The 18,994-nt window shown below is 37.9% G+C and overlaps 2 protein-coding genes across 3 annotated transcripts in view; one reads left to right on the top strand and one right to left on the bottom strand.

Moving 5' to 3' along the window:
* The window catches only part of LOC144044458 (uncharacterized), a 45,720-nt gene extending 34,531 nt beyond the window's left edge, over positions 1-11,189 (top strand). For both annotated transcript variants that reach the window (XM_077558883.1, XM_077558885.1), the window contains 11 exons: positions 1,269-1,361; positions 1,555-1,759; positions 2,040-2,227; positions 4,334-4,431; positions 4,510-4,694; positions 4,770-4,969; positions 5,060-5,228; positions 7,683-7,795; positions 7,913-8,029; positions 10,780-10,906; positions 11,024-11,189. In XM_077558883.1, the coding sequence (XP_077415009.1) occupies positions 1,269-1,361; positions 1,555-1,759; positions 2,040-2,227; positions 4,334-4,431; positions 4,510-4,694; positions 4,770-4,969; positions 5,060-5,228; positions 7,683-7,795; positions 7,913-8,029; positions 10,780-10,906; positions 11,024-11,034 (1,506 nt within the window). In that variant the 3' untranslated portion in view covers positions 11,035-11,189. The remainder of the gene's footprint in view (positions 1-1,268; positions 1,362-1,554; positions 1,760-2,039; positions 2,228-4,333; positions 4,432-4,509; positions 4,695-4,769; positions 4,970-5,059; positions 5,229-7,682; positions 7,796-7,912; positions 8,030-10,779; positions 10,907-11,023) is intronic.
* Positions 11,169-18,754, bottom strand: LOC144044459 (V-type proton ATPase subunit d 1-like). Its single transcript, XM_077558886.1, has 8 exons — positions 18,586-18,754; positions 16,605-16,779; positions 15,071-15,249; positions 14,208-14,287; positions 12,493-12,570; positions 12,240-12,416; positions 12,080-12,157; positions 11,169-11,539 (listed from the first exon to the last, which is right to left on the bottom strand). Exons 1-8 carry the CDS (start codon positions 18,713-18,715, stop codon positions 11,366-11,368), a joined length of 1,071 nt encoding a protein of 356 aa, XP_077415012.1. The 5' UTR covers positions 18,716-18,754; the 3' UTR covers positions 11,169-11,365.
* Between the last annotated feature and the right edge of the window lie 240 nt (positions 18,755-18,994).

The following is an 18,994-nucleotide window of genomic DNA, read 5'->3' as shown; positions in this document are numbered from 1 at the left end:
ACTCTTTGACTGCCAAAAACGTTAAATAGCGTTTAGTAAAATCCTATGGAGGAGTGCCAAAGACGTTAAAAGATGTTTGTTTCAAAACAGAGGTGAAACTAACCATTTTCTATTGTGGATTACTGAAAAACGGAATAAGGTAGAAACAAACTTTTTTTTTCTGATGAAAGATGAGAGTCCAATCTTTTTTTGGTAGTATGTGTGTTTCCATAGTCCAAACACATAATTTTCTATGGACCTTGAAAGATCAGTCAAAATGCTTAAAATTGGCTGGCACCCACGGCATCCCTTTTCTGAAAACGTCTGGCAGTCAAAGTTAATCTGATTAAAAAATGTAATCATTTGAAAGCTCTAAAAAAATGCAAATAGATGAATTTAAAGCAGAAAAATGCCAAACCGTGTGTATGCAGGGGATGCACTGTATTTATTGGGTTTTGGGGGTAAATTTCAGGATGAACCTAAACTGCACAATTTTGACTTTCTCTGAACGTTTGAATTCACATGTCCAGCATTTATTTGATACATGATTCACTCTAAAAACAGTTGGGTCAAAATAATAACCCAACTATAGCTCAAAAATGGACCGTTCCTCTACTTGGGTCGATTTGACCGAACTTTGAGTCAAGAAAAGTGTAAAACAGCTCATAAATATTGGTCAGATCCTTTACTTGGGTCAAAAAATTGTGTCATTTTGTATAAAGCAACCTACAAAGTGGATCGGTCCATTTTTGATCCATAATTGGGTTTCTTTTAACCCAACTGTTTTTAGAGTGTCGGAATCTATAAATTTCTAAGGAACCTCTGTGCCTTTATGTGACTCTTCCAGCCATTTTCTTGCAGTCTGTTGACACTATAAGCCAGGGGTAGGGAACCCTGGTCTTCGAGAGCCGCCTGTTTTCCGTGTGTCCCTCCTCCAACACAGCTGACTCATATTATCAGCTCATCAGCAAGCTCTGTAGAAGCCTGAAAACGATCCTGTTCGTCAAATCAGGAGTGTTGATGGAGGGAGACATGGAAGACAGGCAGGACAGTTGCTCTCGGAGACCAGGGTTCACTTACAGTGTCACAAAGTGTCATCAGAAGGTTACGACAAAAATGCAGAGACTGGAAGAGTCACAAAAAGGCTTAGAAGTGGATTTTTTTGGCAATGTTCATTGATTTTAACACCTTTTGTGAATGTTGCCATTCAGATCCTGAAAAAAATAAACAAAATGGGGGAATAGTGTACTGTATTTCTATTTCTACATATTTGATGTTTATTTTTCAAGGCACGGATTCAAGCGGTCAGCTCCCAGGTCAGAAAGAAGCTTTTGGAGAGAATTATGACTGTGAAATATCTCCTTGCTGAATTCAGGCAACAGGTGACTTACCAGCTAATAATGTTGTGTTGTAATGTTGGAAATATCTCATGACACTTTATTGGCACTGTAAAATAGTAAGTAGAAAACTGACATATTTCCAAATTCCTTTCTTTTATCCTGCATGAACGGCTTAAAAATTGTGAATATATTGTTTTGTAGCATTCAACAAGAAGTTTTCCCTCCCCACCCCCAGGCTAGAGACAGTGAGTTGCTCCAAGATCTGAGTGCCATGCCTCTGCTTATTGCCCAACAAGCTGAGGTTCTGTTGGGTTACAGAGGCAAGAGTTTGTTGGCTCTGTGGCGCAGCAGCTCCCTTCGGCACATCGTCACCACTGGCCTGCCTCCATATCTCAACCTTTTACAACACACATCGCTGATGGGACAGCTGGAGCTGAGGCGTAAGTAACCCAATCAGCTCATGGCAGCACTTCGTCTTGTGATTACCAAATAGGCTATTGTTCTTCAAAAAGCAGTAAGCATCCTGAACGTGATTGGATGATCGAGTCAGCTTCATAAAAAGATGTATGAACAGTTATTTGATGTCCTATTAGTGCACTAAATTGCTTGCTACTGGTAAGGTCAGAGCGTACTAGTACATGAACCTTAAGCCAGATAACAACCGCTCACACGGTTATTAGGGATCATAGATCAGTCATTGATTGTGTCTGCTGTCCGCAGGGCCCCTGGCCACTCTCGCAGGCGTGTACCAGGATGTGAAAGGCCAGCGGCTGGAGGCTGTTTGGAAGGAGGCTGTTGATTTGTGGACTGACAAACTTCTGCAGGCCTCGCTTGCTCCGCTGGAGAGTCCGCAGCTCAGGCCACTCGCTCGAGGAAGCATGGCTATGCTCGGCCAGGCCATGGATTTGGTAAGAAACTGCTCGCAATTTTTTTCTTCTTCTTCTTTTTTCCTTTTTTTGCCCTTTTTTTCTTCTTTTTCTTTTTCTTCTTTTTGTTATTATTATTATTATTATGCCAATTTTCACCCCTCTACACCTTCCACATTTATTCTCCAATTCAAACCATTGCAGCAAAATAATCCACCTCATTGCGGGCACTAGTTGTTTTGATACATGCATTTTTCAAGCAAAACAAAACAATGGCAGATCATTTTAAAGAAAGACCTAGACATTATATCCCAATATAGCATTTTTCCTTAAAATGGAATGTATGTCAATTTTCTATGATCTTTTCTTACATTTGTTCATAAAATACTTATTTTGTATAGAACATAAAATGAATTTAAATAATTATATTCTTAATGTGTCAGACGTGTGCCTTATGTTTTTAATCGCAAAATGGCCACAAGAGAGTGGCTTACGGTGGCCCTAAAGTACAAAATGCAAAAACAAAAAACTGACACGACTGCAAATCAAAAAACACAAAAATTAAAGAAATTAATCACAAACACAAATCAGAAAACAAAAAAAGAAAAAAAGCAGCAAAAAGGTAATCGCAAATACATAAAAAACACAAGCAGAAAAACTGGAACAAAACAACAAAACGTAATTGTAATTTCAAATCAAAAAACACAAACACAAATGAAAAGAAAAACAAAAAGTAATGGCCAACACAAAAAAAAAAACTTAAACAAAAAACAATATAAAAAATTAAAATTTAATCCAAACAAATAAAAAACACAAACTCAAAAACCGGAACAAAACAACAAATTGGTTACCGCAAAACACCAAACGAACAGAAGTAGTTGGTAGGTGGGGGGAGGGGGGAGGGCAGATGTGTGCACTGGCGTTTGGTGCAAATATTTAACTCGAGTCAAAGGAAGAGCTCTCTCGCACACTCGCTGGCGCAGGCGAGAGAGTGCGTGCCAAAAGCCGATGCACATCCAATCAAGCTGCACCTTTCGTCCAATCAGTCGTGAGTATGGTTCCTCCAGCCCCCCCCCCCCCCCCTCCTCCACCCACCTACAACTACTTCCGTTAGGAAAATGTTGCGTTGTTCATTTTGTGTTTGCTGTAACCTTTTTGTTTGCGTTCCATTTTTATTTTTTATATTGTTTTTTGTTTGTGGTTTGCCATTACTTTTTTGTTTTTCGTTTCATTTGTGTTTGTGTTTAGTGTGATTCGTTTTTGTTGTTTTGTTATGTTGATTTGTTAGTGTTTTTTATTTGTTTGAAATGACCTTTTTCAATGTTTTTTTTTCTTTTTTTGTTTTCTGATTTGTGTTTGTGATTACCTTTTCATTTGTGAGATTTTTGATTTGCTGTAGTGTGTTTTGTTTTAGTGTTTTTTTTTTGTTTTTTTTTTAAACTTTTTTTAAATATTTTTTTTTATTTGCAGTCGGTCATTTTTTTGTTCTTGCGTTTTGTACTTCAGGGCCACCGTAGTGGCTAATACTGGTATTGGCCACCGTTGCGAGCACCGATAATAAAGAAACAATGCGGCGTATCGGCCTGATACGATACTTGGCATCGGTACTCGCCCATCCCTAAGCCAGATTTTCCTGACCATATTCACAAATTGGTGTACTCCTTCCACATTTCTCAATCGATTCAAACCATTCTAACTTCAAACTGTTCAGATCACTCAGAACATGATGGGAACTGTTCCCATTTCCAAAATGACCACATTACATTTTCAGTGATACATGTTTACAATCAAAATGCCAAGAATTGTTTTACATACAGTATTGACCTCTTCCTTCCATATTCCTTGACTGATTCAAACCATTCTCATTCATTCAGCATATCTATCACCTCCCCTCATAATAATCACAATAAAATGACCAAATTGACAGATATTTTGCAAATTTGCATCCTCCTTCCACATTTCTTGACTGATTACAAGCATTCCAATTTAAAGTCTCACATTGTAAATTTGCACAATTCAACTAATTCCACATGATTTCAGCTCAGCTTCATCTCTTCACCTTTCGTTATTTTCAGCGACTATACCTTGAATTTACCTTTTGAATTTAATGTTGAGCAGGTCTCAAAGGTTATGTTTTGCATTTATTAGGCAGGCCAGCACACGTACCACTGGGTAGAAAGCAAACTGGCAGTGGCTCTTTCTGGACTCAGGAAACAACTGGCATCACTCTATAAATACTCCCCCAGGTACTGCGGATCATCTCAGAAATACACGAGGGGAGATCTTGTACTGTTTGCGGATTTGAATTCATTTTTCTTTTCCAGCGAGTGTTCTGTGGCTGTGTCTATGTCACTGCCCCCCCTGCGCTGGACCCGTGTGGCCGAGGCCGGTCTGGTGGGAATCCTTTTAGAAGAGTGGCTCCTCAAACCCCTGCAAAGCCTCGCCTCCATTAGACCCACTGCTGAGCTTTACCGCCTCAAGAGGAAGATCATGGACAGCCCATTTATTCGTAAGAACCACTTCTCACGTGCACTTCTCCTTACACAACAAACTTGCCCTTTTTATTTTGTTTCTCTCCAAACAGACCAAGCTCTGCTGGTGGCAGATCAGTTTGTAGTAACGTTTGACGGCCATCTTTATGAGCTGCCAGGCTGGTGCCCACTTCTTCTGGCCCACGATACTAGTGCCGAGCCCTCATTCACACTTCTGCTCAATTCACACCCTCGCAACCTCCTCCTGCTCAGGTTGAATAACAGCACTGTCAGCATTCAGCGTAACGGACAGGTACAGGACAATTCACCATGACGTCATACGTTCTTTTGGGTTGCCAACGTATTCTCAGATGGCGTGTTGTAAGATTTGTCTTCGCCACAGGTGAAGGTTCAATGCGACAACGTTGTGACGCACTTGTGGCAGAGTGATGGTGGTGTCACTGTCCGCAGGGGATCACACGTTGTGCAGGTGTCCAATCACAATGGCGTGTCGGTCTCATGTGACCTGAGAATTGAGGTGTGCAGCTTGACTCTCGACGGATGGTTGCATGGTAGGACAATTTTAAGGCATGTCATGGAATGATAAAACATTTTTTTTTTTTAAATTGAACAGTTGACTTGCTTCTATTATGCTACAGGTGTTAATGTCCATTCTCACCAAATTGGCTATTTACTCAAAATAATGTTTGTTTTTTCAAATTTATCTAAGAGTGAAGGGCAGAATAATCAAATTCTCTTCCACTAGGTGATAGAAGGTGCAATAAACCTGTGTAGCAAACTGTTGCCATCCCATGTAAAAGAATGACTCATAGCTTCTTGCCCACATATTACACTTACTAAATATCAAAATTGCGATCAGTATTATTTCAGTATACAGTGATGCCTTAAGATTAGAGGTTTATTCTTTCCATGACCACGTTTTAAGGCCGCATTACCACATTTCTACCACTGGAGCCAGGAGCCCTCCGAACAGCAAAGAACGGTTGAAAAAATGGTAGTTATTGCACAAAACGGCCAGCAGGTGGCAGCAGAGCAAAAGAGATCAACCAGGACCATGTTGAAAAAAAGCTCACTTAATGATGAAACTTAGCTATATTCTAATGATAATTGCTGCAAAACGGAAATAGTGTCATGTTTGGGTTCTGTTTTCCTTGTGTGTCTCCCTTGGTCTTGTCTAAGTGTAATCCTGCCCTTCCTCCTGTGAACCAATCAGTGCCCTCAGCCACTTGTGTCTTGCCCCAGGTGTGTCTTGTTGTGTCGTTAGCATCTGTGTACTTAGTCTCCTGTCTCCCCTCTGTCTGTGTTGGTTCATTGTCTCGAGCCAGGTCTTCTGACAAGAAGGTTGAGGTTTGGTGGAGGACCCAGATGCAGGGAGCAAAAACAGCCGGGCAAGGATGCAGTTGATGATGCAAAAAAAGGATTTTAATTTCTATGAAACAAAAGGCGATCTTCCAAATTACAAGATAAACCAAAATATGAACCAAAACATGGGGGAACAACAAGGCAAAAACGAGCAGCATGACATGGGGAAAAGACAATGAACCCACACAGACAGGGGGGAGACAGGACACTAAACACACAGACGCTAACGACACAACAAGACACACCTGGGGCAAGACACAAGTGGCTGAGGGCACTGATTGGTTCACATGAGGAAGGGCAGGATGACACTTAGACAAGACCAAGGGAGACACACAAGGAAAACAGAACCCAAACATGACAAATAGATAGAAATTAGGTGTCAGTCGATTACATTTTTTAATCATAGTTAATTGCATGACTTTAATAATTAACTCACGATTAATCGCAAATTAATAATTTTATATCTAAATTTATAATTAAGTGTACAATATTTTTTCCTAATTTTTCATACTCTTGTTAACATAGAAATAAGGTTGCATTTTTTAGTTATTGAAGCAGTAATTTCTTTAAAATATATTATGATATTATTTTTAAGTACTGTACTGTTTGTAAGATGGTGACAGCTCAGTGCATTTTTCTTTTCATATTAAGAGCTGACAAATTTTTTACATGAAGTAACTTGTGAAATTCTAGACATTTTTAAAACTGTAAAATGCAACTTGACCCCAGCCCCACAAACATATGCATTGTTGTTTAATTTATTACAATTTTATAATTAATATGATAATTTGTTAAAGTGATTCTTTTGCACAATGTTGAATGATTTTATTTTGTTAAGTTCAATGCGGATGTTAACTTTTTATTATTATTATATTATATTATTAGTATGGGATTTTTTTTAATAGGCTTTAGGTGAACTGATGAATACACACACGCTCGCACGCACGCACGCACACACACACGCACATACACATACTCACCCACACAATATATATATATATATATATATATATATATATATATATATATATTTTTTTTTTTATTTAATAAAAAAAAGAAAAAAGGAGAGCAATGATGATGTCAAATCGAATGAACAATACTGAGCTTTCCTGAGAAAAAAAAAAAAAAAAAAAGTTCAATGCGGATGGACATTGTAAAATGCCTCAACTTTACTTGAAACGAAACATAAAATAACTTTTTATATTATAAGCTATCTAATGTTTAACATGAAGTAACTTGTGAACTTCTGCACTATTTAAAATTGTAATTTACAACTTGACGCTAGTTCCCACAAATATATGCATTATTATTGAATTTTATTACACCTAAATTGTGTTCTAGTGACTCCTTTGAATGAAGTTGAATGCTTTTATTTTGTTCAGTTCTCGGAGGCGCATTGATTCTAAACTGACCGCTTTACTGCAAGCGAGCCAAGGGCACGACTATGATGTATAGAAATTAACCAATTTTTGTTGCATGTTTTGCTTCAGTCCAATTGACATTTTGCTGCTCCTTCTGGTGTGCCTGTCTATAACACAGACATAAGAGAGACAGTCACAACTAAATCCAGTAAGCTGCAGTAATAGTGTGAAGGACTGTCCTGTTCCCCGTCCGTCAGTTTCCGTGTGTTTGTGTGCACACAGGCAAGTCGACTGGTCTGTTGGGGACCAATGACAACGAAGCAGGGAATGACTCACCTTTGCGTGATGGATCATCCCAAGCTGAAAATATGAAGGAGTTTTTCTACAGCTGGCAGGTCGTCGTGGCGTGCATTTAATCTATTATTGATTCCAAATGTCTCGTTCTACAGATAGAAATGATATGACTACAATCGAGGATCTTCAATTGTCAATGAATATGCTCTTGTGCGTAGGTGACCTCAGAGTGTGCAAGGCCAACAGCAAAAACGGAACTTGTAGCTCGGAGGGCAGTGACATGTGACTTTCTGTTCTCCTCTCCTGATTCTCCTCTAAGTTCCTGTTACAGGGTGGTGAGTATGAAAGCTGCGGGGATGGGGGGGGGGGGTATGCTTATTGTTTGGTGAGGTTGATCCTTAAGAAATTAAGACTAAAGAGCTATTTTATAAAGAATTTTGCGATTTTCTATTTATTTTGCCGTTGGAGCTCTTAATATTGTGATAAGTGCCTACCAGACAACCCCTCCCTGACATCTAATTGATTTTAGATTGAGAGAGCAAAGTCAGGATATCCAAAAGCTTTGGATAATGACAGTGATACTCGAAACAGAACATTATTACAGTCAAGGCAAAGCTTTTGATGTAGCTCACGTTGGCAGCAGCAAGTGTAATAATATTCAACCTCATACTATATTAAGATGATCTTTATTAGCCACACAATGTTTGCAATTGCTAACTCGATTGCGCCGGATACCCGCTGATGCGAATAAAAGTACTCGAGTTCTTATTTCGTCAGTTACATCACTCTGAAAAACTGAAATGGTGAAAAATAATTTAACCGTCACTGTACTGCCACATAACTAGCAACAGTAAATTGTACTGTTATCATAAGTACGGCAGTACAGACTCGATAATGAAGAAAATATTAATCCCGTTTTTTTTTTGGGTGGGGGGTAATAATTGAAATCACGATTAAGATGATCATTTATTTTTTGGTACAAAACAAGGAAATGTTTAAACATAAAAAAGACAAATAACATTTTTGAAACACTATAATTATGCAAGTTCCTTTTGGATGAAACAAAATTTATTAAATTTGTTATTTTAAGATTTAAAAATTTAAACAACTCAAAATTAGCATTAATAATCTTTTTTTTTTTTTTTTACGATTATGCTGACTTGTGGAGTCTAATAATTAAAATTGTAATTTAATTTTGATTAATTGCACAGCCCTAACTCACATAGTGAATTCTTCTGGACTGGAATGACTACACGATAAACTCTATTCGGTAATCAGTTGGCCCTCACTTCACCAATGCTAACACATCCACTGGTCCGTGCACTCTCTCCGTTCCAGCAGTTATATGAATCACTTTGTTCCCAAAGTCAACACTGCTTTTGGGTCATCATTGCAAATGAGAGTCTGTTCTCAATTTCCCAGTATGGATACATAAAGGTTAAATAAATAAATACAAAATAGTAAAACTAAATTAAATGTGTTGACGTACCAACAATTGAAAAAAAAATTGAACACATTTCCTGGTTCAATAAAAATTGGGATTTAAAGGTCTCATATTATTCAACTTTTCAACATTCTAAAATAGTTCTCAAATGTGTAAAAGACATGTCTGTGACATGCATTCGTCAAAATTGACTTTGAATTATTTTTGCTGTCCCTAAATCAGCCAAAAAACGCTCTTTTCAAAGCAGCCTGTTTTAGGGGTGTGTCACTTTTATGTAAATAGCCGCACCAGGCCACGCCTAGGCCATACCCTTCTCTCTCGAAGGGGCAGTGATTTCGGTCATGGTAGCCATGTGCTAGCTAATGTGGCATAACGTTTTACCATAAGAAAAAGTAGCATAACGTTACTACAGAGACTATGTTGTAGCGTTAGTTTGTGATTGTTTCAAATCTCCCGCGAACATTATTTTGCCGTGAATGTCTCAGATTTGCGGTGAATGTTTGTAGACATTTACAAGCGGTTCTGACTAACACAAATGTGCACACACACACTTAAAACTGCTTTATCATGTCTGACCTCTTGTAACCAAACAACCTCCACACAACAAATGTAGCTCCCACTTTAGGCACTAAAAGTACATCAGTAATATGGTAGACGGTGCACATCTCTTATTAGAAAGGATAGTGAGGAAGGTTAAATCAAAAATGTTAAACTTACATCTTTCCTGTTTGCAGTCGTGTCACACTGTTGGGACCGATCCATTATGTTTAAACGCGTTGCAAATCCAGCTCTGAACAGGCTTTCACTAACAAAACAGTCCTTTGAGAAATGATGTCGATACACGTCCTTCAAAAATAAAAGTAAACCACTGTCTTCTCAAAGATTTGAGATGAAGGAAGCAAACAACTTTTTCCCTGATCATTGTTTCTCCTCTCCACATACTGTAAGGGAGGGGAAGAAAAAGAAAGGAGCCGTTAGCTTCTGGAATTTCAGTGGGCGTGACAAACCTTTACCAGAGGTGGTGCCACTAACCCGAGGGGGCTGGGTCGAGTGCACTTCCGTGTCTTTTTGACGTCACTAAGTCACGGAAGTTTGAAGCACACATTTTAGATAGGAGAAGAAAGCTAAAGAAGTCGCGGACGGACTTTTTTCATACCTGGATGGATTGTAGACAAGCCGGGGATGCATATTATTGATTAAAAAAAACACACTTAAGTGCATTTTCATACTTTGAGACCTTTAAAAAATTCCTCTTCATCTTGATGTTAATATTTTGACATCATGAGACCCCGACGACGCCTAACAATCGCTCAACGGTACCTCACCATTGAGAAGGCTTCAAGCAGGATGTTGTCAGAAGGTCGAGACCCCTGAGCTTATGGTGTCACAGTGTGTCATCAGCAGGTTGCAACACAGACACCGGAAGAGTCACAGAAAGGTATGGGAAGTGGATGGCAAATGTTCATGTTGTGAATTTGCCCATTCACTTCCTTGTTCGTTGGAGAACAGCAACAGTTTACATTCATTAGTTTAAAATAGGCCAAATGAAATTCAACTGAAAAGGCTATTGTGCATTTTTAGTAACTTTTGTGAGTCGTTATTGTTTTTTTTCTTTTACTCAAGTTCTTCGTGTACCATCAGGTGGATCCTGGCCAGTTCTTCTTGGTATGCGAGTCGAGCTCCTCCACAGCTCCTTGTCGATTAGCGGCTGCTTTTGTTCATCTGTGCCAACGGAACTACATACCCCTTGAAGTGCCCGTCCAGTGCGGTACGTTATACAACCAACATGTGCATGATGAGTTCCCGTTTTTTTTTTTTATTATGTGCTGTTCTATGCAGGCCAGATGGTTCATATTTCTACTGCTTGTCTTTTTTTTTTCCTCAGTTCAAGGGTGAAGCTGGGCAAATTTATGAGAAGTCAAAGTGAGACATTCATGTCTCATTTTGCTGCTGCTTTTAGAAAGAAGCGTGTGGTGCCTTGGTGCATTCCTGACAATTGCGCAACTTTATACCAACAGACGCAATCGAGCTGTGAATAACTGAAAGCAGCAATCTGTTTATTGTTAATAACAACTGTTATCTGTTTTCTCTTCTGTCGTACGAGCAATGAAGATGATCAGTGATTGATTTAGGTGTGATTCAACTTGAATCCCTTTCATGTGCATTTGATTAAATTCAGATTTTTCTCATGCATCCTTATCTTGTCCGCATCTTTTCCGTTGACCGCTTAATTTGTACCCTGAAATGTGGTGATGTAATTGTGTATCTTGGACTTTTGTCTCTGAGTGACACACTCTGCAATCCAGATAACGTTGCGGATCTCCTGCTCCTTCAGTTTGATGTAGCAATAAAACACACCAAAGTGGAACTGCCGGAGGAAGGCAAGTGTGTTCAGCTTCACCTGAGGAAAGAGACGGAGGGAAGCGTCACATTGGAATTCTTTAACAATATGGCTTTGACAGCCCCATATTGAGCACTGTTTCTAATATTTTGGTTTAGTGAGCAGAGTATGAGAAACTGAGATTTGCACAGTAAATTTGACTCTATTTCGAGTGGGACCAACTAGATTCAGTTTTAGAGTATTTTTTACACTTGGAAGAGTTATCTTGGAGAAAAGCAAACAGTGGGAGGGGCATAGGTCAGGTGGTTCAGTGGCAGTCTCCCAAGCTGAAGGTTCGTTCCTCAACCCTTGAGTGATTTTTAGTTTATTTAATTATTTGTTTTACGCTCTCCCAAGTGTAAATATTACTCTAAAACTGAGTCTATTTGAACCCACTCTAAATAGAGTCAAATTTACTCTACAGAATTGACTGTGTAGTAACGGCAAAACAACATTGTACCCTCAGAATTTGGATTGACATGAACTGGTAGAAATGACAACAAAAATAAATCATGTACTCACTGGGCATCTAGTTTATACAGATGGGCATCATTTGATTACCTCTTGCTGAAAGAATCTGTCTTCCAGAGTCTTGTGATCCGATCGTGGGTCCGAGTTATCAAAAATGATTTTGTAATTCTGCAGCGATTCGTGTAAACACAGTAATCAGAAACAACAGCAGCTGATCAAAGCCATTCTTTTTAGATTGGCGGCAACTTACTGGATAAAAGTCAGCGACCGCTTTGACTTGTTCGTGCTCTTCCGCTTTGGACAACAATTGCAGGCCTTCGGGGTAAAGTTGACCACAAGATGGATACAGCGAACTCCTGTCTGTACTACTCAGGTCCGTCCCGAAAGAGTTCACCGTAATGATGAAAGCCCGTCTGTCTGCCTCAAACTTTTGACAGATTTACAGTCAAACGCAACTGATATCGTCGATAAAACCAACTATTTGGTGGAAATGATCACAGTACCTCCAAAACAGGACACATGATATCTTTTGCGGCACCACCAATCTTCTTGCAGAAAGAGTAGAAGGACTCCAAATATGCCTTTAAGAACATAAAGTCAGGCATGAAAACAAAGCATTTGGAAATTCACGAAAAACATCCATTTGCTTCTCCCCAAAACATGATGCTCCCACTGCCGTTCTTTGCAAAAAAAAGAAAAACAGAACTTGATTTAGGGTTATCAGAGGAACTTAAAACACTCGCGCATGTGTGCTGATTTCCATTTAACACAAGATTGAATGTGATTGGTTCATTCTGAAAACACCCACATCTACAGTTAGAAGAGGATGTGCACACTTGCGCAACCACGCGATTGCAGTGGTTTCTTTTTACTTACCCCTTAAAGAAGATTTTTTTTTTTTTTTTTTTTTACATATTTGGTTGTAGAGTTTATAGGTCACATTATTAGGAAATACACGTTTTCAAATTATTTATTTGGTTTAATTTCCTAGAAATATGTAAATCACAACAAAATGGCATTTCAACAGGATGTGTAGATTTATGGCAGTAAGAATCCTTATAATCTTATAGTGATTATTACTATTTTTTTAAATAGATTTTTCAAAGTTCATTTACTTTTAAAACCCACTATTAACCGAAATAATATGCACACAAAAAAAAATCTATTAAATCAACTAGAGGCTGACATTTTTTCAGGAATGCTGTGGGGTCACGGGAATCCCCAGGGGATTGGGACAGGCCAGGATAAAAATGTTAACAGGAGTAGACGTGTGCTGAATTATCCAGTAGGAGGCAATAAATAAATAAATAAATAATTCGGACCAGTGTGTTTATTTTATGTAGCTGACCTCTAAAATGGGAGCGTTACGTGAGTGGGAGTCATTCTGAATGGTAGCAGGACGGGAGAGAAATAATTTCACCAGGACCGGGACTTAAAATTTTTTTTTTTAAATAAAATTGTCGATTTAGTAATCTCTAATTACATAGGTTGTGCCTCGCCTGACATGCATCTTTCTGCCACGGCTACTTTGCGAAGCTAATTTACTGGTGGTAGGCTTGCCAAGTGTGGTCTTTCTGAGGCACCGCAGTGGAGTAAGCCCCGGATGCGGAGTGCAGTTTCAGGCGTGCCTCCACATGGGGTGGACTTAAATGTTTGACTCCACCCTCACAGATTTTCAACCTCCAAGCGCCTTCTTCTTCTTTCTTTCTTTGTTGTTAAACAATTGCCCTGGCGGCTTTGTGTGCCATCTTATGACATCACGCTTACAGTATTGTTTGAAAACTTTGAACAACAAAAAATTAAAATTTACTGAAACTCAAATACTAATCTCAACCGTCCAGGGATGGACATGTAGTACTGCACTTCGATCTCTTCCGTCAAACCGTTTAGTTAGCTCCGCCCCGATTGACTGAGGGTTGAGTGTTTCTACTTTTCGATGCTCCATAATGTGTAAAAATAAATAAATAAATAAAAATGACATTGTATTTAATTCTATTTAAACCAGTTTGTAAAATCCATGTGGGCGAAGTCAAACGTTTTAAGCCAATCCTGCGTAGCGGCACGTCTCGAACTGCACTTTGCAGTGCGCCTGCTTTGAACTTATGTTGTTGCATTCTATTAGTACACCACTAGACGGCACTAAATTCTACACTCTTTAATACATCAGAAATATTGTACTGTACATTATATGGCACATTAGAATCGTACTGTATGCCACCTTATAAAGTTTGTTTCTCAGTATTTCAGCTTCCATCTCATCCAAGTTAGACTCGGACACAGCATCCTGGAAAAACTGACCTGTGACACACAGAACACACTGAGATATTCTTTCATCATTTCATACCACGACATGTTACAAATGTATGCTTTGTTTTGTTTTGTTAATTAGTTGTTTTCAAAGGATGATTTTTCTAAACAACTGATAATTCCTGTACAATCCCTAATACTTGTATTGTTACACTTTGGAGCTGGTGGATTTTGATTTTCTTTTTACAAACAATTGAAAGCAGACATTTGCCTTTGTGAGGCATCCAATGCAATATAATATATAGTGAGAATGGCTTGTTTTATATTAACATTGGTGCTGTAGACACTTTTCCAAATAGGAAGCAGGTGGATTTCAGCAGATATTTGGCTTGGGATACTATTGTAATTGCAGTGCATTGAATTTGGTGGCGGGTTTAAAGAGTATCAAATGATACCCGTAATTTAAACCAGCTGCTTGATTTCCTTTGTTTTGCAGTTAAGTGCTTTAGGCCAGTGTTTCACAACTTATATTGAGCCAAGCCACATATTTCAGATGAGTAAAATCTCCACAAAATAAGTGTCAAGGAAAGTTAACACTTGTAATTCTCCGGCTTCTCACTATATGTCGCTGGCAAAGATATAACAAAGATTGTTTATTGTAACTACAGTATAATTAGCTTTTTGACCAATTGAAGTGAAATTAGATCATTTGGCTTCGGCACAGTGGTTGGCAATCGCAGCTCAGTCTTTGCGAGGCCTCATAGATAGTGAAAATGACGTTTGTGGCATCAGGTGAGAATTGCACATCGAAAGCACGAGTGTGTCGTGAGTCACCGAGTGGGGTGTCGACCAGGATGGTTGTGTAGAGTTCGGTGGGAGTGTGTGCCATGCCCACTGCCGCCATTTGGTCAAATGCACCGAGGGGGTGGCAACGTGGAAGGAGTTCTTCGACCTGCCTCTGTTTCAGGGCCCCAGTGATCAGCAACACCACGTTGTCTATCATGTAGCCGTAGCTATGGCAACAAAGGCAAAACTCTATTAGTGATGACATTTTGATGTCATATTTATAGAAATATTTAGTCACATGGTTTCTTTCAGTTTTTGTCAGTTCATTGTGCTTAACTCATTCACTGCCATGAATTAAATATCTGTTCTAAATGCACAATTAAAAAAATTCTAGGTTTTCATACTCTTGTTAACAAAAGTGGGGAAAAAATGTGAAACTAATAGAAATAGTTAAAATGAATCTTTGACGTCAATGGCAGTGAACTAATAAAAAAAAAATATTTATAAAAAATTTGGGGCATCAAGCGATTAAAGTTTTTAATCATAATTAATCGCATGACTTCACTAGTTAACTCGCGATAAATCACAAATTTCATATCTGTTCTAAATGTACAATTAAAAAAATTCTAGGTTTTCATACTCTTGTTAACAAAAGTGGGGGGAAAAAATGTTATAAACTAATAGAAATAGTTAAAATGAATCTTTGACGTCAATGGCAGTGAATTAATGAAAAAAAAGAAAAAATATAAAAAATTTGGGGCGTCAGGCGATTAAAGTTTTTAATCGTAATTAATTGCTTTAATTCGCTAGTTAACTCGCGATAAATCACAAATTTCATATCTGTTCTAAATGTACAATAAAAAAATTCTAGGTTTTAATACTCTTGTTAACAAAAGTGGAAAAAAATGTTAAACTAATAGAAATAATTAAAATTATTTTTTTTACGTTTATAGCCGTCAGTGGCAGTGAATGAGTTAATAAGTCGCACCACTTCTCTGTGTTTCTTTTGTTATCGCTGAATCTTGTTTTGTTTGGACTTTGGTTGCTTTAGTATTTTCATTCTTTGCCTTTTTGTTCTGGAAAATAAATTATTTGCTTGCCTCCCTCCTACCCAGCATTTTGGTCCTCCAATCTTTAGCATCACACAATTATATGCATAACTAACATGAAGTTTAGTTTATGTTTGCGCAGCTGTCAGCGGGATAAACTGTGAAGTTAGCTTAGCTGTCTTTGTGGGTTTTATAGTGAATAGGATGAAGTTAGATATCGTTAGTAGTTCTGTTTCTTATCTTTGAGTTGCTATTATAAGTGTCAAAATTCTTCCAAATCCCTAAATCCGACTTTAATAGTCTCCAGGACTCCCTCCAGGATACTGGATCTGCTTCTTGAGGTGGCCTCTGCACGCCGCGTAATAGCAAACTGGTGGGTTGTCAACTCAAATAAACAAAAAACAAAACATCCCAAACCACTCTTCTTAAAAAATGCACTTTCCGGTATGTAAACAGACCTGTCAAGTTGAGTTTTCAATGTTTTAGTCAAGCAGGTCGCAGCCGCTAAAACTCGCAACGTTAATCACACGTACGTGATATAATCAAGGAAGTTGGAGAGCGGTGGCAGACTGTTGGAACGGAGGCAGTTGAATTGAGTGACCAGGTTGTCCCTCAGTTTGCGGTCCACCACGGACACGGTCAGGTCCTCGTCCTCCGTTGAGGACAGCAGCTTGCCGTAGTCTGTACTCTGAAGGTGAAGCTTCATATCTGAGAGAGAGGGAAGCTCAGCAAAACTGCGGCGCACACATTTAAAGGCAATACAATAAATATCGTTATAATATCATATAAGTACTAATATTTTTTTTAAATAGAGTGTTCATTTTGACAAGAAATTTTAATTTAGTTTTAGTTACAGTTTTTTGACTAAAATTCATGAATTAAGTCTTCAGTCATAATTTACTCATTTGATTGTATTTTAGTTTTAATCCAATTTTCAATTCAAAGAGGAATTTTAGTCGACGAAATACAGAGCGATGTTTTCCTTCAGCATACATTTCAACTTTTATATAGAAAATTATAACACGCCCAATTGTAAATGTAGTTTAACACGCGAGACACATTTAATACAACCGTGTCTTTAGTAATTGTTTCAATGAAACATGTTGAACTGACAATAATATGCTATAATATAATATGCTGTTTTATAACTTAGTTTTCACCTAAAAAAAAAAAGTGCTTGATATTAACTCTTACAGCTGCACAATGAATGTAAACATGTTTGAACGTTAAAGCGTTTCATTCCTTATGATTGGTTTGTGCTCTCTAAAAACAATTGGGTCAAAAGTAACTCAATTATGGATCAAAAATGGACCAATCGAGTCAATTTGGCCCAACTTTCTGGGTTGTTTTATACAAAATGACCCAAATTTTTTTTTTAAGACCCATTTCTTGACTCAAAGTTGGGTCAAATTAACCCAAGTAGAGGATCGGTCCATTTTTGACCCAATGTTTTTAGAGTGTGTGAATTTTAGTTACTGTGTTGTTTTTATTTTCATTTTAGTCATTGACGAAATTGTCAGTCAATTTTAGTTCACTCAATAAATGAATGGCTTCTGTTTTGGTTTTCGTTTGATTTTCATCTGAAAAATTTGTGACCAAAAATATGACGAAAATTTGTTGAATTTTTCGAAACGATCAGTGCTCCAGGCAAAGCATCTGACTACTGCTGACAGGAGAGTAAATAAAATAGTAAAAAAGTAAAATAGCAAATACAAATACAGCCAACTTTTCAATGTGATATAGTTACTTATTTACATAATACATTTGTTACTTAAATAATAACAAATTAATTTCTTTGCGATTTAGAAAAGCTTGTTTTGAAATATGTATTGAAGTAATATTTTTTATGTAACTTTTACAAGCAATATATTTTAACTGGAACATTATTGGATTTTTTTAATTTTTTTAATTTCTCTCTATTAAAGGAGTGTTTAAATCTAACTTTTGTTAGCCCATCTAATGGCATTTTCACATTATATGATAGCATTAAGCTAGAGGACAAAGATACGGTTGAACATTCTTGTGACAGTTCGAAAACAGCATATGACCTTCAATCAATCAATCAATCAATCAATCAATCAATCAATCAATAGCCTACATGCTTTTTAATTACACAAGGATTTTTACTATTTGTAGGCTGCCCGGGTCCCTTTCACCCGCAAATAAAAGGGGCACATTGTATAGAATATATATTGTGGTGATATTTATTTTTATTTTGTCTTCATGAGCATACTCAATATTGGTGTAATCCAAAAGTAATCCAGTTACATTACTTTATTTAATATTATGGTACTTGGATTACGTTACTAACTACAATTTTTTAGCAGGTAACTTGTAACTGTAACGGATTACACTTTAAAAGTAACCCTCCCAACCCTGATTGTTACAACATAAAACTAACATTGCTTTTTTTTGTCTCGCTGAAAACCAAATGCAGGATTTCTATCAAGAGCATTAAATTGCAATATCATCCCCTTACATGATCAGCAAAAGGCTGCGACATCATGCTCTCACCTTCAAGTGTGTCGCACTGGGCCAGATTGTGATAGTCAGTCTGAGTAAGGAGCCCGGCTTTAAATCCGCGCACCAAACCCTCCAGATAACCGTGGTCGATATTGAAAGTGAGCTCCGAACAGTCCGCCATCTTGCATGTAGCTCAAGTGATAATGCTGCACCGGTGCTTTGATTCTCAAAGGAACTTCTTTCTGATTTAGACTCTGACTAACATTCACGTGTTCTCATCCAGCCTGACAACATTTTCCACAGATGGCCTGAAATGTGTTTCAGTCCTGTTGTCAGTAGGAATGCGACATTTTGTAAGTTCAATACACAAATGCTAAAAGTACATGTAAACTTATTTTAATAACATCTTTTTTATTTGATGTTTTCTGGGGGGCCATTCCACCGACTCGTTCCCAAAATA

The sequence above is a fragment of the Vanacampus margaritifer genome, chromosome 2, assembly GCF_051991255.1.
Source record: "Vanacampus margaritifer isolate UIUO_Vmar chromosome 2, RoL_Vmar_1.0, whole genome shotgun sequence".
Classification (NCBI taxonomy): Eukaryota; Metazoa; Chordata; class Actinopteri; order Syngnathiformes; family Syngnathidae; genus Vanacampus; species Vanacampus margaritifer.
This window is presented reverse-complemented; position numbering and strand designations above follow the sequence as displayed.

Excerpts from the sequence above, each read along its gene's own strand:
- LOC144044459 (XM_077558886.1), bottom strand. The coding sequence starts at position 18,715 with ATGGCGGACTGTTCGGAGCTCACTTTCAATATCGACCACGGTTATCTG. Across the intron at positions 15,250-16,604 it reads AACTTCCTTGATTATATCAC|CTACGGCTACATGATAGACA; the intron begins GTACGTGTGATT and ends TTGTTGCCATAG. Across the intron at positions 12,158-12,239 it reads CGGTCGCTGACTTTTATCCA|AATTACAAAATCATTTTTGA; the intron begins GTAAGTTGCCGC and ends GAATCGCTGCAG.